This window comes from Numenius arquata, chromosome Z (genome assembly GCF_964106895.1).
Source record: "Numenius arquata chromosome Z, bNumArq3.hap1.1, whole genome shotgun sequence".
In the NCBI taxonomy this organism is placed as follows: Eukaryota; Metazoa; Chordata; class Aves; order Charadriiformes; family Scolopacidae; genus Numenius; species Numenius arquata.
The window spans coordinates 76,153,381-76,177,465 of record NC_133616.1 but is presented as its reverse complement, the minus strand read 5'-3'; the positions used below and the strand labels follow the sequence as shown (position 1 = coordinate 76,177,465).

The 24,085-nt window shown below is 42.4% G+C and overlaps 1 protein-coding gene across 1 annotated transcript in view; it reads left to right on the top strand.

The window, feature by feature from the left end:
* GRIN3A (glutamate ionotropic receptor NMDA type subunit 3A) overlaps positions 1 to 24,085 on the top strand; it is a 75,863-nt gene that overhangs the window by 34,526 nt on the left and 17,252 nt on the right. Inside the window, exons 3-5 of the mRNA XM_074166236.1 lie at positions 4,106 to 5,153; positions 21,118 to 21,263; positions 22,715 to 22,830. Of these exons, the coding sequence (XP_074022337.1) occupies positions 4,106 to 5,153; positions 21,118 to 21,263; positions 22,715 to 22,830 (1,310 nt within the window). The remainder of the gene's footprint in view (positions 1 to 4,105; positions 5,154 to 21,117; positions 21,264 to 22,714; positions 22,831 to 24,085) is intronic.

Genomic DNA, 24,085 nt, shown 5'->3' with positions numbered 1-24,085 from the left:
TATGCAAATGACTAGCAGCCATAGGCACTCGCGTATAAACCAAAGTGTTGTTAAAATCTATCTCCCACATGGTTCCCCTCATTTATTTTGATTAATGTTCTGTCACCACCAAAAATATAGAACATGCAAATCAGCTGCAAAAGTAAGCCACTAACTCTATAAGGTAGCGAAGTTGTACATTTAAATGCTACTAAATCTCTCAGGTAACCGCTCCAACACAATTCAACCACAGGGACAGGTACAGAGGGCTCGATTCACCCTCATGGGCACACTTATTTCTGCAGTGGAAGTCAGAGAACACAGTGCATAAATTCCACTGTTCTCATTCTAGCTGCAGAAAATAAATCTAATGCATTATTCCATAGCTTCCTCTACTCCCAAAGCACCTGGTCTGCAGCATTCTCATATCCAAGTTGGGCTGTAGTAGCAACGTGGGGCCAAATTCATCAGAACTTGGCTAGCTTATTCCATCTGAGGGCTTGTCTCCCTCAGTTTGGGCATTTTGTGAACAGTTAACACTGTTTTCCACACTTCAACAATTCTTTCAAAATTTTACATACAAATCCATCTAAACATGCAGTGGTTTTACTGCTGTTGTCATCGAGATGGCTTCAGCATAAAAGCCCAGCAAGGCTTGTAAGTAAGAAGTTGCACAATTTTTTACAAAGACTGAGAAGGTGAGATAAAAAACAGATAAGTTTATGGGCACGTAAACCTTTGTTTAGTGCTTAAGATTGCCTTCCCCTATAAATTTTGTCTTGATAGTGTTTACATACACAAATATGCAAGTCCATGATATTCAAAAAGTCATGGCAGTCAGGTGAAGTCCCTGCAGACTGGAAGAAAGGAAACATCACACCCATTTTTAAAAAGGGAAGAAAGGAGGACCCTGGGAACTACCGACCTGTCAGCCTCACCTCTGTGCCTGGGAAGATCATGGAGCAGATCCTTCTGGACGCCATGCTTGGGCACATAGAGGACAGGGGGATGATTCAGGACAGCCAACATGGCTTTACTAGGGGCAAGTCCTGCCTGACTAACCTAGTGGCCTTCTATGATGAAGTGACTAGGTCAGTAGACAAGGGGCGACCTATGGATGTGATCTATCTGGACTTCTGTAAGGCCTTTGACACGGTTCCTCACAACATCCTGCTTGCCAAATTGGAGGGATACGGATTTGATGGGTGGATGGTTCGGTGGATAAGGAATTGGCTGAATGGTCGCACCCAGAGGGTGGTACTCAATGGCTTTAAGTCCAGATGGAGAGCAGTGACAAGTGGTGTCCCTCAAGGGCCTGTGCTGGGACCAGTACTGTTTAACATTTTTATCAAAGACGTAGACAGAGGGATTGGGAGCACCATCAGCAAGTTTGCAGATGACACCAAGCTGTGTGGTGTTGTCGGTACACCAGAGGGATGGGATGTCATTCAGAGGGACCTGGACAGGCTGGAGAGGTGGGCCCAGTTGAACCTCCTGAGGTTCAACAAAAGCAAGTGCAGGATTCTGCACCTGGGAAGAAACAATCCTCAGTATAAATACAGCCTGGGGGATGAGGCATTAGAAAGCAGCCCTGAGGAAAGGGACCTGGGGGTGCTGATGGACGAGAAGCTGGACATGAGCAGGCAATGTGCTCTCGCAGCCCAAAAGGCCAGTCACATCCTGGGCTGCATCAAAAGAAGAGTTGCCAGCAGATCCAGAGAGGTGATTCTGCCACTTTACTCTGCTCTGGTGAGACCTCACCTGGAGTACTGTGTGCAGGTCTGGAGCCCTCAATATAGAAAGGACATGGACCTGATGGAGCGGGTCCAGAGGAGGGCCACCAAAATGATCAGGGAGCTGGAGCACCTCTCCTATGAGGACAGACTGAGGGAGCTGGGGCTGTTCAGCCTGGAGAAGAGGACGCTCCGGGGAGACCTCATAGCGGCCTTCCAGTACCTGAGGGGGGGCCTACAGGAAGGCTGGGGAGGGTCTGTTTACAAAGGCCTGCAGTGACAGGACGAGAGGCAATGGTTTTAAGTTGGAGAAGGGGAGATTTAGATTGGATATTAGGAAAAAATTCTTTACTATGAGGGTGGTGGAACACTGGAACAGGTTGCCCAGGGAGGTGGTTGAGGCCCCTTCCCTTGATTCAAGGTGAAGCTTGATGAGGCCCTGGGCAACCTGGTCTAGTTGGGGGTGTCCCTGCTGACTGCGGGGAGGTCGGACTAGATGACCTTTGGAGGTCCCTTCCGGCCTGGACCAACCTATGAATCTATGAATCTAAGAACACCATCAAATATGAAACACAGGCTAGGAGGAAAGGACTAGTCAAACAGTGGCAGACACCACTGCTTAATGAAGTTACTGTATCATTTAGCTAACACTAGACTAAGTAGTAAAACTTTTTAAAAATGAGAACCACATGTATGCATCTGTCCCATTTATTAACACCTATGTATGTTTTTAGGTATAATTTTCAGGCCCAGGTTAACACATGTACAGGTCAGTTGCTTTTAACAGTATTGGCTGTATCATCTTTCTCCAAATTCAACCTACTCAAAATAGACTGCATAAGAAGAATTTTGAAGCCATCTCAGAGAAGGCTGTCACACACACAACTACACTCAAAACTATATCATTTAGTTTTGTAAATTTACCCTTTGCTGAGGACAAAAACTGATACGATCTTGAGATATACACAGTCCAGAGTTTTACCTGCTAAAACTCCATCAAAAATCATCAGTAGTCGTCAAAACAAAGGGTAGAGACTGGGCAGAACTATGCATGCACACACCTTGCTGTGAGTTTAGCCTTTTCAAATCAATTTAAGGTTAATTTTTTATCTGCTCCAACTATTGATAAACAATTAACATTGCTTAAAGTTTATGTCTTGCTTATTGAGGCTGGAATGACAGCTATAGCCTTTATACTTCTTTCAATACTTGCTTTCATCCAATTGCCAGAACAAACGTGAGGTGTTTTATTCTACTGTGACAGCTGAATCATCTGTCTTCTGAATGCCTCTCGCTGAAAAATATGTCTGAGTTACCTTACACCATATTAGCAGCAATTTCACTCAATTGTTTTTAATGGAATCACGATGCTAAGACTTATACAGTCTTAGGGTCCCTCTACAGCTCCTGCAAAACACATAGCAGCTTTCTTACTACCAGAGTGCAGTTCAGCTGGTTATGGTGTTTACACTAAAAAGGATTATCTCCTTGTAACACCTATTTCTTGCTCAGTTCCCTGTGCCCTTATCCATGTCATTTTAACCACTGTGATAACTACTTACCAGAAGCTGAATTCAACATACAGGGAAGACAACTACTAGCAAACATTGCCACTCAATACAAAGGAAATACTTAACCTTTATTGTGAGTATCTGGAACAGTAAAAAGCCCAGAAATCTCCATGCAAAATGTGCAGTGTGAAACTGGCACACTTCATGAGACCTGCTACAATGTCAAAATTGTACTTTTAAGAACATTACTTTTGCAGATATCTTAAGAAACTTTTTTTTGTTGTTAAGAATTGCCTTGTCCTGGGGCAACCATCTTTCACTGAGTTCCTTTCTTGTTTCTGAAGTGGCTAACAGTGATTTACCAATGCCAAATTTGCATTTTTTAATCCAGATTGGTTCACTTCAGAGTGCGTGAAAGCTGTTGACAGCACTTCAGTAGCCTCTCTTATGTAAGCTAGATCTTACTGAGATTACAGGATTTTTCTTGGAAGGACATGTCATACATATTTTCCACTCTTGCATTTTCATACATATTTTTATCTAGGAAGCAGATACTACTGACTACAGATCTGGTGAGTTCAGCTTAGAACTAACCTATGTTTCATTGGTTTATGAGCAAAGGTAACTGAAAAAAATGCTGTTCTCTCATTTTTTCTAGCAAATGAAAAGAGTATCTTTCCTGAAGAGTTTTCATTTACATTAGATAAGATTTGCATTCCCAAATTAAGTGGCTTGTTCATCATGCCACAGGAAAGCTACTAATAATCCAGGTGTTCAGCAGTATCCTCAATCTCTGAAACATAAAATCATGGTGTTTGCATAAGCTTTACCATGGTGACTTCAGTTGTTTGCTCTGATTACTCTGCTTTTTCCTTCCAACAGGTTTTTAGCCAACACAACTTTTGACGGTCTCAGTGGCCACATTAAGGTGAAAGGCTCCTCCATCATCAGCTCAGAAAACAACTTCTTCATCTGGAATCTGCAGCACGATCCTGTCGGGAACCCAATGTGGACTCGTCTGGGGAGCTGGCAAGAAGGAAAGATAATCATGGACTATGGGATATGGCCAGAACAGGCCCAGAGACATAAAAACCACATGCAACACCCTACCCGGCTGCACCTCAGAGTGGTGACTCTCATTGAGCATCCGTTCGTCTTTACAAGAGATGTGGATGATGAAGGTCTTTGCCCAGCAGGGCAGCTCTGCCTGGATCCTTTGACCAATGATTCAGCTGTGCTGGATAGCCTGTTTGAAACCCTTCAAGGAGGGAATGACACCGTTCCCATTGAGCTGAAGAAGTGCTGCTATGGCTACTGCATTGACCTGCTGGAGAAGCTAGCTGAGGATATGAATTTTGATTTTGACTTGTACATTGTTGGTGATGGAAAATATGGAGCCTGGAAGAACGGCCACTGGACAGGGCTGGTGGGAGACCTTCTTGCTGGCACAGCTCACATGGCAGTGACATCCTTTAGCATTAACACTGCCCGCAGCCAAGTGATTGATTTCACCAGCCCTTTCTTTTCAACCAGCCTGGGCATCTTGGTGAGGACCAAAGACACAGCAGCTCCTATTGGAGCCTTTATGTGGCCACTTCACTGGACTATGTGGCTGGGGATATTTGTTGCTCTCCACATCACAGCTATATTCCTTACCTTATATGAGTGGAAAAGTCCTTTTGGAATGACTCCCAAGGGAAGGAATAGGAACAAAGTCTTCTCTTTCTCCTCTGCCCTGAACGTCTGCTATGCGATCTTGTTTGGAAGAACAGCTGCCATCAAACCCCCAAAGTGCTGGACTGGAAGGTTTTTAATGAATCTCTGGGCTATCTTCTGTCTGTTTTGTTTGTCCACATACACAGCCAACCTCGCTGCTGTCATGGTAGGAGAGAAGATCTATGAAGAGCTTTCTGGAATACATGACCCAAAGGTAAAGCATGTCTGTTGTTATTAACTCAGCCTTTTCTTCTTTCCAGTCAAAATTCACTGCTGCATAATTTATGGTTTCTAATAAAATCAGAAAGCAATCTGTGTGGAAAACAGCAGTTGCACTACAATTAGTTACCATCTGGCGGCACTTCAGTATGAAAATTCAGTGAGGGAGGATGTTTAAACATCCATGGAATCATAGGGGGGTTTTCGAAGACTGAGGGTGAGAAAGAAGGTGAAGGATTTTGGTGTTGCCCACTGCAGAGAAGAAAAGTGGCTTCTACATGCAGATTAAGGCTTGGGTTTCAGTTCCGAAATCCCTTTGCCTGTAGCTGTTTTGATCAATCGGATTATTTGTGTCTTCCTGAGACCTATTCAAACAAGACAACCCCACAGCATGAAGACAAAACCACTGATGTTCTAGGTAGGATTTTTCAAGTTTTTCACAGGCCATAGCGGTGCTTACGAAGGCGTTACTGACAAAATTCCCCACGAATGCTAAATAGAGCAGATTTTGAAAAATCCTACCTTCTGCATCAAAACCGTGGAATTCACTTTACAAGTAGTCAAACATTTGATTTGCAATGTTGTTTCTGCTGGGGAACTGTCATGGGAGGAGATGAATTATGTTGTACACAACCCATCTGCAAATAGCTCAGACTTCCTAGTACTTTTTGGAAGGAAAAATGTAGAAGCGGGACCGCCTCCACCCACTCTCTCCCCGACTCCCAAGGGGAGATGAAGGGATCGTCAGTTTCAATTTAAGTCCAGTCATTTTATAAGACTATTCTGGTTTTATTTGCCACTAAGTAGTAATGATCACAAAAACATACCTACAGAATGGATTGTAGAGAGAATACATGGCTGCAGGTGACATGAGAGCAGGCATCCTCTCCGTCTGGCAGTCACCCTAGGGCACAGGGTGGCAACTGCAAGTTTCCCATGTTTGCTTGGCATTTTCTCCAGTGAAGGTGTGATTGTATTGTCCACGGTTTTATACTCGTATATGCTGGCACGTAGCTTTGAAACCACCCACCATTAATTTGTCTCAGGTGACTGAACTGATGCAACATTGTGCCACTGGAAAAAGTCATTTGAAGAACTCAAGAACTGAACATTTATTTTGCTTTCGTAAATTATGTAAATAAAGGTTACATATGTCCCTCCAGACAGCAAAGGCTCCATCTGTTATGTTAGTAAAACCTTGCATTCAGACTAACGACCATACAGCTTTGACTTTGTGAGTGCAATTTCTGACTCACTTCCTCCAACGTTATCTAGATTGTTTATACTAAAAATATTTTGAGCAAAGAACAATACTTTTTATGGTTAGCCTGAGGCACTCTAAAATTGATTTATGGCTTAAAGCAAATTGCTCCTAATAATCTGCTCTTCCACTCCCAGAAAAAGTAGCATAAATACTACATTGATAGCTTCGTAAATTTAAGCTGAAAAAGCCCAGGAATCATGTATTTGTTTTATTCAGAGCATTCTGAATAAGCAAAGGAGATCTTGTGGCTGAATTTCCCCAGCTCCAGGCATATCTCTGTTACAGTCATTGATTGTTGTGTGAGCCATAATATTGGCTTGAAAATGAGGTTAGTCCTCTAGTCCTTGCTTGGGCATCACCTAATCCATCAAATCAAATCGCGTCAGCTTACATCCTATTTTTCTGCATCATTATTGTGACCACACACACAGAGTTCCTAAAACAGGTATTAGGAAATTCCTGCAACTGCAAGAAAATGAAATTATTCTAAAGCTGGGCTTTACAGCTCAACTGTTGATTTACAAAATTGAGCATAGAGTATTGAAGCATATCAGGTGCTGCAAACACAGGTCTTAGTGCTGATCAGAAACAGCGATGGCTCGTGGTTAGTAACCTTAGTTATCCCATTAAATCAGTGGCATAACTGGCCTTTCCTAGACAGGCACTTCTCTGCTTCATGGACTAGATCTCAGCTTCGGAGTATTTACCAGTTTCCAGCATGGGAATTAAGACAAGCTAGATTTTATGGAAGCGTATTGCCTGCCATTATGTCAAATACAAAACAGTTTTGTTTACCTCATTCAATCATTTGCCTCCAAAGTCGTAGTCTGTAAGAGTAGTTATAATAAAAAACGGACTAGTTTAACCTTTTCTCACACAAAGCCTCAGCTGTGCCCTTTCAAAGTTGTCTCTAAGACTTAAAGCTTAGGTTTAGGAAATGTTTGGGGTGCAACAGTTGCAGAGGTACATACACCACTTTTTGGTTAGTTACTTAAAGCATTTTTATGTGATTTACACATTTTTATGTTTTTTTTTTTTTCCATATCTGCTTACCTCTTTCTTTTCAGTGATGCAGACATTTCAAAAAGAAGGCAGCAAGATGCAGAAATAATCTTTTTAATTTTAATGTACCTTTAAACATTCTCATGCTGTTCTCAGGATACATATGTCCTTGCACTGTGCTTTTGAAATGTATTTAAAAAACAAAGTCTAAAATAGAGGAGCAACCTTCTTGAAGCAAAGTAAGACATATCATTTCTTCAGGCTGGCAGCCACAAACAGTAAATCCCATCTGAAATTGCAAACAGTCAGGAAAGAAGGCAAGTTGGGAATTTTTTTTTTTTTTTTTTTTTCAAGATTAGAAACCTTGTATCTAAAGTCAGTATTGCCAGGAAAATCTATGCTCTCTCTTCTGGTTAAAAAAAAAAAGTCAAGGTTAGATATATCCTGAACAAATAGCATCTGCCTTTCTAGACAAATTCATGTTACAGCAGTGATGTTTAATTTACCAAGCAGTACAGTGTTTTAGCAGTTGCTTTTTGCAGTTCAGCAAAGGAAACATGGTCTCTCATGTTGCTGAAGTCTCGAAGGTACATTTTCGTCTGAAATCAAAAGAAAATGAGTTGCTCTACAACCACTAATCACTACAACCACTAATCACAAGACAAAGCAGAATATGGAATTAGAGATATCTCAGTTGGACCTTTAAATGCACTAATGATGTAGAAGTAGAAATAAGGGAATAAAGAAATATCAGCACACTGCTGAAAAGAGAAGCAGCCAGTGAGGCAAGACAAATCAGAGCAGAAGGCAGGCAATGAGAGGCAGGAGAATTAAGTTCTTAGAAACCTAGTATGTGTTTTCCATGTAAGAAACCTTAGCAGGGCGGGTCGATAAAGCCAAACATCTGGAGCCAGTCCATCAAAGCTGGCTACTCCCTTTACTAGGTCACATTTCAGGTCACTTTTTATGGTAGGAGCTACAACATAGCCAGTAAATTGCAGAAATATTAAAGCAATGTCCTGCAACCTTAAAATCATACTCTTGTAAGAGAGGGGGCAGTTTTGGGCCACAGCTGCCCCCTCTCCCTCATTTTCTAGTCTTACACATTTTAGACCATCATCTCTTGCGAGTGGAAACTGGCAGACACAGCTTTTGGGGAAGGAACTCACTTGAATGTGTTCAGTCTGCTGTTTGAGCACAAGAGATTAGCTACAGGATGAAAGTGCCATTTACCCAGATGAAAGTTGCAGCAGTGTTCTCATTCCCTCTTAGGAAGCTCTCTACAATACGTGGCAAAGAAGTTGAAAAGCTTATTTGCAGATAGAGGAGGTAGAGGCAGAGGAAGAACATTGTATTTGGATCATTTTACCCATTCTCTCATCTGAATCCCAATGGCTTATTTCAGTTTCTCTCCTAGCGTCACATCTTTGGATGCACAAAAAATTACAACATTCTTCTTTGTCGGAGTACTTGGCAGCCCCGGTAGGCTGTTGTATGAATTGACTTCTTCACCAGGTCAGTCGTTCAGCCTACAGGCATGCAAACCAGCAGCCTGCCTTTCAGCTGGACTAATCATTTGTCCCACCTGTAATGGCCTGGAGAGAGCTGGCCCGATTCCTGACATCCCCCAAACCTGCTTATCACCTTGTTTGTCGTACAGCTCCTTAGCCCTTTGGTGATGACGTTATACTCAGTCACAGCTGGAAAACCCACAACCCAGTTTTTATCCTTTGCTGGTGCCAGTGCACATTTTCATGGTGTCAAGAGTAGGCTGCAATAGGCAACGCCTTAAAACAGAGCTGGTGCTCAAGGAGCATGTAGGTACGCAGATGGGGACAGGTCAGTCTAGGGCAGCTGACCGCTGTCATCTGATTCTGATCTCACCCAGAGAAGCTGTGGATGCCCCATCCTTGGAGGTGTTCAAGGCCAGGCTGGATGGGGCTTTGAGCAACCTGCTCTAGTGGGAGGTGTCCCTGCCAATGGCAGGGGGGTTGGAACTCGATGATCTTTAAGGTCCCTTCCAACCTGAGCCATTCTGTAGTTCTATGATTCTGTGATTGATAGGTGGTAATTGCATTACAGACCTCCAGCACACGCAGCCTCACAGGCACAGGCTGCGCAGAGAAGGGGCACATTGATAAGCAAGGGACTCCACGTACAAAAAAGAGAATTTACTACCATTCTACTTCAGAAGCATACATCTTTATGGCTGTTGTCTCTTTTAGTCAGTCTTATGACAAATCCAGATACTTTACGTTTCAGTTTCCAGTATGGTTTCCATAAAGTGTTCCTGTCAGCATGTGAGCAACCTAGGTCTCAGTGCCACAAAAAGAAGAAATTATCTGTAATTATGTAGCAGTGTCAGTCCTTCTTTTGTCCAGTGAGCCTGCAACTAAGGCCCAGATCCAGTAAAACTCTTCATTATCAGATCCAAAAAGAGGGTCTTGTATTACAGGATCTCCCCAGGGAGTGTTTTTTTTTTCATGGCAAGGGGGCTTGAGGCAGGGACTTTGCTTTCAGGCTGCTCATGCAAGAATACATGTTGGAGAAGGACCATAAAGTCCAGACCATGTTGAGTAGTTCAAGTTATATGAAGGGAAAATAATTGTGGAAGCCCAGGGGACAGAAGAAACATTTCAAACATGCCAAAAAGAAAGCGTACAGCACAGAAGCTGAGGAGGTGGGCAGATTTTCCATAAAGTGGTCCAATGGCTGGCCTTTCTTTCTGGTAAAGCTGTCATTCTTTCAACAATACAATGGTGAGCTTTTCAGGTCCTATCAGACCATTGCTACCTCTGTGACAGCTGTCTGATTTTCTTTGCCATATTTAGGATACACGTGAGCAGTTCTGCCTGTTAATTTACAGTGGTTATATTTTTACTTCTCTGGTTCACTCTACCTTCAGCACACCCTTTGACAATGGCAAAGTTCCTTTCCACATTGTATTTTGACAGAAAATATGGAACCTATTGGGATTCATTTAACAAAAAGTGCTACACTTGTGAATCCCACCATCAGAAATTTCATTGTGTTATCTCACCTAACTTTACAAGTTTGCAGTGGAGATAGTACGTATGATTTACTCAGTCTAATAGGCTTTTACAGTTAGTTGGGAGAAGAAGGCACAATGGGCTGCTGTTGAAGACACTTACTTCAGGACAAGATCACCCAAACCATTTGCTGAAAGCACCTACCTCTCTCCATCATGCATGATGGTGTACTAGCATGGCTAGCAGTGGTGTCTCACAAACACCATACATGCCCCAAGACACGTACACGAGACACTTTGACACTCACTCTGACAAGCCCCATCCAACAAGTCCTTTTAACAGCCTTGGTGGGCTTCGTGATTAGTCCTCAGAAATCTCTGCTTCTCTTCCAGTCTGCTGTCTGAACACCTGCTCTTATGAGCTGTCCAGCTTTTTATTGCAAAACTAAGCATTTTGAGCAATCCAGACAAGATATTTCTGAGATTTTGTTACTCAGGAATTGCATGTGTACAATAACCCAAATTTTTGTTTCTAGATTTAAAATATAAAACGTGAGGGTGCAAGCTCTCATTTCTGATTTATGAAAGTCTCAGTTAATTTAGAGGCCTTATAGCCATTATTATGTCAATTAAAAACTCCCTGTTGCATGTATGAAAACAGTCCAGAAGTACCAACTGGCAAGTGACTGCACATGAGCTTTAGTAATACCAAACCACAGCAAAGGAAAGGTCCAGCCACTTTATAGGCCTTTTTCATCATTAGAGGCACAATTCAAATACCCCTGCATTTAATTATATTTTCCCTCAAGTTCAGCAAGCTTTAGAGTGAGGCCATAACTGTTGTGTGTTTATTGATAAATTTTCTTCCTGAAAAAAGGAAGCCTTTTAAGAATTACACTGAAGAAAATGCTCTTAACAACTGCCATGGTCTTTCACTGCAGCAGCCTAAGATGAATCATTATAAGGAGCGCCACTTGCACTGCAATGTATAAAATATATAATGAAGTAGCATGTATTTAAATACGCATTAAATGCATTAAATTGTATAGCAAAAAAAAAGCAAGCCGCAGACTTGGTGGAGTTAAGAGAATTACTCCTCCCTTGGGGTTTAGTATCTGTTCAGAACTGCAGGATTCTTTTCTTTTTACAATTAAAAGAAGTTGGCTCCAAAAGCTATAGAGAATACACTTCTGTGCAGGAAGTCATTGGACACAGAAGGTCATGACTGACAGCATCACAGCCTGCTAATTAATACATGGTGTTTTTCTGACTGTTAATGAGTCAGTGAAGGATTTGAACTCAAGAGGACTTTAAGTATCACGGAGATCAAAGTGAAAAAATCTCAGACAAATGAGAAATTAGGCATCAAACTCCAATCAGAATAAAGAACGGACATTGCAGAGCCATCGTACAGGAATGAAAGACACCTGCAATTTATGGAGGTGAAATCTTGGCTTCTTTAGCCTCTGTGTACAATTTATGGTGGTGAACACTTGACTTGTTTAGCTTCCCCATCACTTTGTTAAAGCTTTCTTGTAAAATACGGCTTTGGAGGTCCAGAATCTGTCTAGTTCAGATTTTTTTCATTCCGATATCCAGTTTATCAGACAATGCACTGCAGTGTTCTCCAAACCAAGTTTCCTTTCCCATCAAGACCTGGGTTTTTTATGCCTTCCTGCCAACAGTTACCTTTTTGGTATCCTTGCCTATTAACCCCTACTGCCCCAGGTCCTCACCTACGTAGAATGCCTTGTATTGTCACCCACTGTCTTGGCCACTCTTTACCCCTCACCATGTTAATTGTTTGATCCAAAGAATGTAGGGGTAGAGGTGGAAGGGAGGCAGTCCTGCTGTCTTCATTCCATGTGGTGCAGGTCACGAAGGTTGTTCTTTCAGCACTAGAAAGAATTAATGTGTTTTAGCATTGTCCCAGCTGTTTTTGTGTGAGTTTCTCACTCTCAAGCTGCAATATACTGATATATTATGTTGTTTAAAAGAAAAGGAAAGGGAGCCCACCACCAGAAATAGCAACTGCGTCACAGATGGGGCTCAGACCCTTGCAAGAAATAATGTAAGCAGAGAAATATGAGAAGAAGTTCCTGAAGTAACTGACAAAGAGGAGCAGAAAGTAGAGAAGATGCATAAGGTTGATCTCATCACCTGGCAGGCAGAAGATCATTGTACAGCTGACTTAGCGGCAGTGAGGATATTTATTATTGTTCACAAAAGTCACAGCCATTGTGCTTTATAAACAGGCACCTGGATACTGGCCTGGCTCACCTTCCTAGTGATAGAAGTCATCAGTCAGGTCCAGGACTGGTCCCCTGGATTTCAGGGATGCCAAGGCATCAGACCCCTAGAAAAAAAGTAGTTTTCATTGAGTACTCTAAGATTTCACTGAACACCAGGTGAAGTAAAATACTGTTGTCCATATTTCACTGTGTAAGAGGCCAAGGCATCCAGATGAGCCCATCATTTTTTGCTTACGCTTCGTGCTTAACACATGCCTCACTGTTCCAAATGGATTCCAAGAAGAAAAAACCAACATTTAGTTCCAATGTCGGGTCTGTCTGTAGCAAAGGACTCCTTCTGATTTACCTTCATTTGATGCCTTTGAACCAAAATCCAGTAGCATATAACATATTTAAGAAATTAAGCCTGTGCTGGTAGACTTCCATGTTATGCAGTTGGAAACCTTTTTGATCTAGTCACTGGTGACCCATTTGCAACACAAAACCATTGTTTGTTCCTTTTCTGGAAACTAGGAAGTGCTAGCCTTGCCTCATGAGTTTAGACAGTGCCACCACAGAGGATTGTGTTCAGCCCTGGTACCTGGGGGACTTGTGCCATATGGCTGGGGACAGGAGGCCTGGCAGTGTTACCCTAATCAACCAGCAACGGCAGGAGCAGGAGGAATTTGTAAGAAAAAGGTTGTGAAAGTTGATTGTTTTGAAGGTGAGAAAGCTACATACACTTTCGGCTACTGTCACTTTAGGTTTCTCCCTCCAGCCCCGAGCTGATTGTAAAGTACTGTGACAGCTTTTCACCTGCAGATCTGAGAGCCGAGATGGAAGGACGAGAGGGATTATTTAACCAGAAATCTCCCCTGTCTCTTTGGTAGTTTGAGCAGGTATTCAGCCAAACAGCTCTCCTTCCCTTGCTTCTAATTTGAAAGGGACTTCACCTGCATTAGAGCAGCATTAGCCCTATTTTACAGGTAGGAAGCAGAAGAACATGGTCAATGGAGTGGCTCAGTCTGGAGCATTTTTATGGCTGCTGAAGTACAACTGGAAACAGTGATCTATTGCCTATTGAGAATTACTTCCTCCCCCCCCCCCCAACCCCAGTCTATCCATTTTTCCTACAGTAATTTACACTTACTATGTTGCTGTTCTCAGCTCTCCCAGAGTAAATCCTAGCTAAAGGATCCTTCTGTCCAGAAAACTATTAAGTGCTGTTAAGAAACAAGGATAAACACACATTTAAGTTCATACCCACCAGAGTTCTCTTCTTATGCCACTTTTTGCACTAAAACACTGCCCAGCAACTCAGTCAGCAGGGCAGAATTCAGAAATTAACCTGCCTACCACAGACTAGAGTCCCCAGTCTCATCCCTTAGCTGTACAGCTTCTGCAGTGTAGAGAAAATCTTACAATTAATTAATAGCACTCAGTGGGGAGTGTCAATGAAGAGGCTTCATATTTTTAAACAGAGAAGTCATATTTCTTCTAATGTATGCTCTTGTTGCAACAGAGGAGAATAAATCGTCGGTACTGGACTGTGCATTTGTTTCTGCTTATTGACTTCAATGCAGCTGTAAAGATTTATGCCAACTAATGACCTAGCTGAGTTGGATTCAAAGTGACAGGGTTTAAACAAAATCTGACATTCTCCTGGCAAGCCAAGAATCAGCTCCACTGACACTTTTTGCAATGGAGAAAGGAAAGGGAGCTTTCAGATACATTCTGCATACACCATCTCCTGGAGGCCCTGGGAACATCTCCACTTCCCAAGCCTGAACACATGGGACAGTTTCTGAACAAAGCCTGCACTTCCAGAAGTTCAGCTGTGAATTTTCATCTGCTAAAATTTGAAACTCATGTGCTTCACTGTGAATAATTTTCTTTTCTTTCATCTCCCCCCGCACCCCATAAATATTCACTAGTTAGTTTTCAAAAACTCTTGCAGATAAGTAGGGAAAAGACCATGAACGGAGTTCTTTTTAAAAAAAAAATTGTTTGTTTTGTTTCTTTTCCCCTGAAAATTTAGTTAGCGCTAGCAATTGTATTTCTTTCATTAGCGGGTCATGAGAAATCTATTAGCAGATAGATGACCACTTAAATATGTTGGTCACATAAGACAAGATAAAATGCTATTGCTTCATATGCTGAAGACAGAAGACTTGCTGCAACAGATCTCTAAAAGCATGTCAGTTCTTCACTGCAGAGCAGACCACTTAATGCTACCCCTCTCCAGTGATTAGCAGCAGAAACTGAAGGTTTTCAAGAGTCTGAAGCAGTTCCTTGGCAGAGATAGTGCTGACACTAACAGCAGTTCTGCTGATATACGAGATGTCCATTAAGCACTACGCTTGGTGTTATACCAGCTAACCAGCACTATCATGGGGCACAGCTACTGAAACCTTTTGATAATAACTTTTTCTCAAAAGTTGTTGGAAAAGTTAGGAAAGTGTTTTCAGCCGTGTTCGCCCATTCTATAACCTATTAAAATTAAAAAGCGGTATTGTAGCTGGTGGTAAAAGCTGAATCCAGGTTAACTCTGCATCTGTCACTGCACTCCACTGTATACTGGGTTGCTCTTTTCTCCCTGAAGAGTAACTCATGGCGTTGAATTTTGGAAAGGAGAGGCTAACTGAATGCACGATGAAATCATTTTAATGATTTGAGATGCCAATTAGAAATTGAGTTCCTAAAGCTTTTTTTCTTCCAGCCAGCTATCAAGATGCCCAGAATAGTTCTGAATCAGATTCAGTGAGGCAGTTAGTGCACCCCATAAATCAAGTACTGGGAAGGCATTTCCTAGATTTCAGTCACTTCATTGCTTATAGAAAATAGCCATAATTTTAATTCCCAGCAGTTGCTCTGTTTAGATGTTCCTTGTCTCTTCACAGCTCCCATCAAACTCAAACTCCACAGGATCAGAAAGCAATATTGTATTGCTTACTTTTTTGGAGCTGAGACCATCTTTTCGCGGTAGTAATATTCTGAACCCCTGGGGTTCTTACTCACTGCAAAAATACAGGAAAACCAAGTGCGATGCAAACCTCAAAATGACAGTAGATTAACAACCAGGGCACCAAGGGGGTGAAAGTCTTTGAGCCAAATCTTCTAGCTTTGCAGTACTGAAAGGTCCTACAGAAGTCAGAACCTGCTAGAAAGACCTCAAAACCCAACAACAGGACTTCGCAGTGTGTCAAGGTTAACTTCTGGCAGCAGCTCAAACATTTTCAGTTTTGAATCCCAACTTGCCTAGGATACTTCTATGCCTGGGTTTTTCCAAGTCTGAGTCTAGGTGTTCTCAGCCAGGCTGATGGCACTGAATGCAATAGCACTGCATTACATAAACTGGAATGTGCCAAGTAATGCAAAATCCCTGACATTTAGGATTGTATTTTCCTGTTTCTGCTCCTGTGGTTTTATCACACGGGTATTTTCATGCATAATTGGCACCCCAAGCCATAAACGTATGCAGATGCGTAGTTCTTCTCAACATCTTCCCAAATAAAACAAGTTCTCCACTTCCCACTCAGCAGATGTTTTAACAACAGAAGACAGAAACCAAGAAGATTTAGAAGTAAGGTGGCAAGCCAAGGGAACCGGTGGCTGCAGTATTTGCTTTTGGCAGTAAGCAGCACAAACATCCCTTGTCTACTAGCACAGTGCTATACAAGGTACAGAAGGCTCTGAGAAGTCCCAAAGCTTTTCCTGGCACTGTCAGAGAAGCTGGATGTTCTGTAAAGCTCTTGATTTTCCTTAAATACTACATAACCTCCCTGTCTCAGTGCTCACGGGACCCAACAACCATTTCACCTCCTCAGCACTTGGAGGCAGTCGTAATACCCCTTGTTTTCTTACACAGTGTAAGAAAACATTACCCCTTGTTTGTTTTCTTACCCATGGTATATTTTCTTAAACAGCGAGAGTTGTTCTTGCAAATACCAAGAACATGGCACAGCCCATGTGTCCCACAGTAGATACTGTCCTTAGAGGTCATAGGGACAGTATTGATACCCCAGTTCCAGGAAGCGTACTCGCTTCCAAAGTTCTTTAGCCTTTCTCCTGCACCTTCATCCTGCACTTCCCAGCACCGTTTCCTAGTCCTCCCTCCCAAGAGCTCTGTCTTCGCAGAAGGTGGATCATCTTCTTGAAGAATCTGTGGCTGACCTATACAGCAAGGTCCTCTGGTCTTGGCAGTCCATAGCCCTGATCCTTTGAAGTCAGAGTACTGATTCAAGACAAGTGCTCAGCTCTCTCTGGCACTACATCCCTCTGCTGTGAGGGCTCTCATGACCACCTTGTGAGTTTGCCTTGTGTTCTAACCCAGATCCAAACGGGAGGTCACCATGTGTCTCACAACTTCATGTGCATGAGCTTCTCACAGTAGGCTGTGGAGATGGTTCTAAAAATTTAGGATGCACCTAAGTAGTGTGGCCATTCATGGTATACACCAGTATATAAAACTCAGTTTACTAATATGAAATCCCTGATCTCCAGTATTTGAGCTGCAAAAAATGATGTTGTTAGCTGCTAGAGCCTTCCCTTTTTTGGGGAGAGCCATGAACAAGCAACACTAAATAGCTTTTTATCCTCTGGAAAACATTTGGTTTTGACTACTCCATTGGTATGTTCATATACTCACTGTTACACTGCCCAAGCTGTGGGTGCTCCCCTACTTCTCCCACTCCGCACCTCAGCCAGTGCAGTTTGTGGTTGGCTGTGGTGCCGCGGTGGCCTTGCTTGCTAACACTGAAAGGGCTGGCTACTCGCTAAACACTGACGAGTCCCACATGCAGCAGCAATGCTTAGCTCCAATGCACTGCATAGCAAAGGATGCTTGGTAGTACAGAGTTAGCCTGCTGGCTGAGGAGCAATTACACTCAGGAGCAATGACCCTTTCGAAAAAACTGAATGATTTTCTTTGCTCCCAGGTCTTCAAAGGGGAGGTCTGGCAGTTAAAGAGATGAATAAGATACATCATCTGTACCCGTAACTATCTTTACATCTTGTTCAATGAGTTGTCAAGCTGGGATTTCATTTTTCCCTGGAAGCCTCTCTCTAGGTCAAAACAAACCTTGTTTTTTTGATTTCTTACAGCCATAGTTGTCTGATTTTGGAGGGACCCTGTAAGGTTAACTAAGCTGAATGCCAAGAAAGCTCGTGTCTGGAGATGAATCTGCAGCTATTGTATTCATTTATTTTTAATCATACCGAAATCACCAGCAAATCTCCATGTACTCTACGGATACAAAAAGTGTCAACAGTTCCTAGTACCCATTACCTGCTTTGTGATGGTTATTCACCTTTCACACTGACTGAGCGTTGAATGGGAAAACACAGTATAGTGTACTCACAAGTGTCGCCTCCACATACTAGAAAAGCCTATAATTTGGACAGCTCTTTCTTCTCAATAGGATAGCTTTTATATTTGCTATTACTGATACAAAAAAGCAAGTAACTGTCTCCCCCACATCACTAGTTTTTAAAAAATATAATCCATTCTTGATTCTTCAAATCGTGATTCTTTAAATGGTGGTTTTTCGGAGTTCATGATTTCTCTGAAGCCCTAGGCATTAAGATTCTGTTACTGTTTTAAAGAAAACAGACAAGCTTTCAATATAGGACTCTTAAAATATGAGAAACACAAAAGAAAGAGAGCATGAGAAAAGACAAATTGAAAAAAAAAAGACAACTAATAAGGCAAGACTCACGGGAAGACTGGGACATTTACCTAACCTGTTGGGGCACAGATATTTGTAGTTTCCGTCTTTTCACAGAATCTTCCCAGGAGAGGGCTATAGAAAGTAAGAAAGCAGCAGTGACGGCTGATGAGTCTTGTTTCCATCCTGAAGTTTTTATCTTCTGTTGAAGCAAGTAACCCTTGGCAGTTTCAGCAGATTAGCAGTGAAGGTAGTGCGGGTAGTCCATTATCTGCTTTTGGCAGCATTTTGTGTTGTTAATCCACTATTCATATAGCTGCAAGCGAAGCTCTCCCTCATGTGGATAAGCAGCAGTAAGAAGAAAATAGAAGTCCCAGAAAACAGAGGATTAAAACACTATTAAGATTTATCCTTCATAAAAGGAGTCAAGAGTCATCAAATACAAAGTTGCAGACACATAATTATGCTTAAGAAAAAGCATAGATTACCAGAAGCAGGAAGAGCATAAGATGCAAAGGATCACTACACGACCTCCTTACAGAGCCTTTCCAAGACTTCCCACCAGACATATGGTGTTGCTAGAGACAGGATATTAAAGCAGATGGACTTTTGATCTAATACATATTCCAGTGTTGTCATCATTTGCAGTGAAATTTGACAATGTGCCCAACCCAAAGCAAAGCATGGGCAGTCCTTAATAAAGTATTTGGGACAGAAAATTGCATGGAAGTGCAGTTAACTCTCTTTTGTACTAGCCTTTCTTATAGAGGCTTAAATATTTAGCTAGATGTAGACATTGGTGACAATCTGAGTGAGGGATACCTTCCAGTGAAGTCAGGTATCAGCAGTCCTTATCTGCCAATCAGATGTTGCACTGCAGCTGGCATCACCAGGTGGGCCACAAACATCACAACAAACACCTAGGTAGACTTGGAAGGTGGAGTATGTTTCAGTGTTGAGACTCTGGGGTTTTTTTGGTCTCTTCACTGAAACTGCCAGGAATAAAACCCCCAAACATAGTACTGACTGTGGCAACCAGCTTCTTAGGACATAGACTTCATGGAGCCCACTCCAAGCTCATTCTTTAAGCAAGTTATCTTCAGTGTCTTGAGAGTAGACCTAGATTTGGGTTCACAGCATTGTGCTGGAAGTCTCCATGATGTATTGTCACAGCACCACTCGCTGTTATTTATGTCTTCTGGCACTTGAATGCTGCTTCTACATCTCCAGGCAAGAACATTTCCCTCTGCGCCCACAGTCCTTCTGGCACAGCATGCACTATGGCCAGCTCCGGATTGAGCACACCCTGCATGCCTTGTCTTGTGATCATCCAGACCAGAACACCTCACAAAACGTGCCAAGACTCCCTCCATGCCCACAATCTTGCATTTACTCAAGGGTCTCATTCCTGGCTTGCAACACAGGGACCAGATCACCAGAGTACAATGTAGAAAGCATGTGCCAGCTTTCCAGGTAAAAATTACCCAAAATATGGTATGTTCATAGCTTCCAGGACATCAAAATACCATCCAAAAGACTTTTTTCCATTCTCTTCAGACTGAACTAGATGACTATGTTTACAGCCTACCTCTCTTATTCTTAAAAAAGTTAGGAATACCCTTTTATCCATGAGGTTGTTGGAAAGAAGAGTGGGAAAGTTCTTTGTCATGGCTTTGTGTTGCCCTACATGCTGTTTTACATAGATGATAATGCAGAGAGCCAGATGGACCAGTAGAATGCCTCTTTGCGTGGTCTTTGCAACAGAGAGCATGGCCATGGTGAGATCATCTTTGCAAGCTGCTGTGAAGACTGTGAGCTTCCTGGGAAGCAAACAAAGCATGGGATACTTAAGCCTTAGCTTTATTTGGCTTCCTGTGCTCTGAAATTTTGACATTTTAGAGGCTGGTGCATTATTGAAGGCTTTCCAATAAATATGGTCTTGGCTACACTCGGCCGTCTCAAGGAAGTGCTCAACATGGTAGAGGACACCACCTTACTCCTACACTGCAGTCTCAGAGTTTTTCCATGAGTCACTAAATGCTCTGAAGACAAACAGGGTGCTTTAGAAACAGAGGTCTGTGAAACTGTGAACATCCAAACTACTCTGAGCTTTAATACAGAAGGTGGAGTCAATTGTGAAAAGGACACAACACTGCAAAAATTGTCTGTGTGCCTATAGCCTGGTAATCAAGTTTACAGCTTGGGCTATGCTGAGGGGTAGTCTTCCTGCTTCCCACTGGCAGGAGAGACTTTTTGCTGTCCACAGCACTTCAGTCCTCATTTCTCTCTGGAGTATGGCAGCAAAGACAGCAACGGTGTGTGGTATGGTGTCTAGGCTCCTAGAAATGAAATGGTGGTCCTACCCTTCTGCAGAAGACTAACTGTCAGCCTTAGGGAGTCAATAAAAGACATTCTGCCAAAACAAATCCAGACTGTGGGTCCTTCACTGGCTCTCCAGAGCCCCAGAAAGTGGATCCTAGCAAGCCTGGAAGCTTTTCATGACACTGCCTGAAACTTTGACTGGTTTAAAGGCAAATAATACAATCAGACACCTAGATTTGGGGGTTCAGGGTGCCTCAAGGGAAATGTTTTTCACTTTTGAGGAAGATCCTGAAAGTACACGAACAGGCTAATCAGTCACTTCGTAAGTCTTTTCAAACTTTTTCTGTGATGTGGAAAGCTGACTGCAGGAACACATCAGAGGCTGGTCTATGAGTGCTGAGAATTTCTGACAAAATGTTCACACTTAAGATACCAGATGTGAAGGAGGCAAATGACTCTTCTAATCTGTAATTTCATCTCCTCAGCTCCACCACCCATCCCAAGGATTTCGGTTTGGAACCGTGCGGGAAAGCAGCGCAGAAGACTATGTGAGGCAAAGCTTCCCAGAGATGCACGAGTACATGCGACGGTACAACGTCCCCGCAACCCCGGATGGAGTCGCGTATCTCAAGTGAGCCTCTGCATGCAACAGCAGATCAGCTCGGACAGGATGCACGGCAGTCAGATGGTGATGGGTTTCCCACTTCCAGTGTCACTTATCCCATAAAACATTCACTGAAGGCAGTGTGGCAGATGGGTAGAGAAGGAAGCTTGTAATCACCTGGAGGGAGTGATACTTGGAGAGCAAGCTGGGATAGCACCAGCTGGAGGGTTTCCAGGGGAAGCAGGGCTTCGTGCTAGCTGCTAGGGTGCCATCAGGCATGGGCAACATATAAATCCTGGCAGGTTTCTGTGCTTGGGAGCCCTTCATCAGGCAGTGAGAAACATCTAGAAAAAAAACATCACAGTCCAAGCAAAAGCTGCGACTGAGGTCCCTCAGCATCTTCAGCGTGCTGGGAGGAGAGAAGGTTCTCAGAGAGAAACCTTAAAGCATTTATCATTAAAATGAATAAAAGAAACATTAGACTGGTAAACAGTAATAAACACCAAGTCTTCTTGCTTTAGGGAATCATGGCATTACTGTGTTTCAGAGATATCTGTGCCTAACAATCTGGGGTCACACAATTTATTCACTCTGCCAGGAAGCAGGAGAGGTGATAAATAATAAGCCTGAAATAATTCATTAATTTTACACATAGAAGTTGCATAACAGATGGCCTGAGAATTTTTCACCAGAAGTTGTTTCCTGTTTACGTACTTTTCCCAGACCTATCCTAATGATAATTAAGGTACACGGCAGTTCCTTTGGGTAAACTGGAGTCAATCAATCAAAATCAATGAAGTAATGTAACTTCACATCAGAAGAACACCCAGATCTTTAAGATTACAAGATTGGAGGGGGGTGCAGTCCCTGGATCAGATGAGAACAGGCACTGCTACTGTTCTTTTATATAATCATTTTATGCAAGTGTGCTATTCATTAATTATTATGTTAATAAAATTCAGTCCTGTCTGTTCATGAAGACTGAACATACCGGAAAGCTGATCTGAGTGAAGGCAATTAATTTACCTCATATTCAAGGAGAAAGGAGGAGAAACACTTTTGTATGAGTTATCCTCCCACATTTTTGCTCTAATGACCCTAACTTTAACATCACAATGAAACCAAGACAAGCACTGGTATTTTAGCATTTGTTGATCTTTTCCAATAAAGCTTTATGCTACCTTTCAATTGCGTTGAAGTCTAACACATTGTAGCATTTTCCAACTTTCAGATCAGTAGTATTTCATGGGAGCAAAATAAGTCCTGTGCCCACTGTCCTGCTGCAGATGCACAAAGTTTGTAGTTCATCCACAGCTCCCTTCTTCAAAACATAGATCAGTTTTATATTTAAAAGAGCGGTCCCTAGTGTCTGTTTTCATTCAGTTATCTTCCAGAGAACTCCATAGATAAATATTTAGTGAGTATCACCGAGTCTCAAACTGGGAAGTGGTTGTTTCTGACTTTGATGTTAAACACAGGCATGATCCAGAGAAGCTCGATGCCTTCATCATGGATAAAGCCCTCTTAGACTATGAAGTATCAATAGATGCTGACTGCAAGCTTCTCACTGTGGGAAAACCCTTTGCCATTGAAGGTAATAATCATTTTTATAACATACTGTTCTATTTCTCATGTGTTCCATTTGCTTTACTGTGATTTGGTATTCTCAAAATATCAAAGTATGCAGGTGAAACTGGACCCCTTGAAGATCATGTAAAATTCTCAGTGGTTAAGCAGAACCAAGGTTTCCCCCTTTTTTGTGGTTTCTGAACTTTCAGATCACTTGTACCATCTGTTGCCAGTGCTCTGTATAGGAATTATTCAAAGTGCTCGGACGGTCTGTCTCCAAACAAGTAGGAGGCACAGTCCATTAAACTGCTCACAATGAAAATAACATAGCACCTGAAATGAGGCTTGCTTTTTGTAGGCTCACTTTCATTACACATGTTCAAAACTCAGTGAAATATGTTCAAAATGCTGTTCTACAGTTTTGCTCTCATCTGAAGCAGATAAGTACTGTTCCTGTTTTAAAGGTCAGCTTAAGATTCCCACTGAATCTGTAACTAATTGAAGCTAAAGGGAGCCTACCCTGGTCTGTAGCCTCCTGCAGCCTGAGTGTATTGGCCAGGACAGATCGGAAGGCAGCCTGGAAGCCAGGCTTGTCCGAAGCTGCCTCTGGCGTGGTGAGCACATTAGCAGCTATTAGACTTCAGAAATCACTTCTGTGATGGATGATGGCCAGTGAAAATGATTGAAGTTCCCTTTTTCCTCTCCTTCAAGGGCAATTACTGTGGCCGCTCCCGTCGCACATTAAAACGACCTCCTTCAGAAATGTTCAGACCTGATTGAGGAAGGCAATATGCTAAATGAAGGCCAGGGGGAGCAGAGCATTTCAATCATTTCAGCTGCAAGTCCCCAGCACGAGGCATTTTGTAGAACCCTCCTTTTTGCTATACCTCATCGGCATCTCCCATTTGAATTCTCTCCAGAGACATGAAAGCAATCCATTTTATTATTTTCTTTTTGTTATTGGGGAGAATAGACAAACAGAGAGCTGTAGCAGGATTTGTGTGTGTGAGCAGCTTGTTTTACCATGCGCACGTAACCTGATAAATCTTCAACTTTGGAAGGGTCAGCTCTACTGATGTAAACCACCAGCTTCCACAACTTTCAATCAAGTAAAGTGAACTTCAATACAGAAAAAAAAACCCCAAACCACATCACACTGCATCATTGAAAAGCAAACCACTGTGATGGCAAATTTACCTCTCATGTACATTTTTTTTTACTTTCTTCCTGTGTTTTGTGTTGCTTGTTTTGTTGTTGTTGTTGTTGGTTTGGGTTTTTTT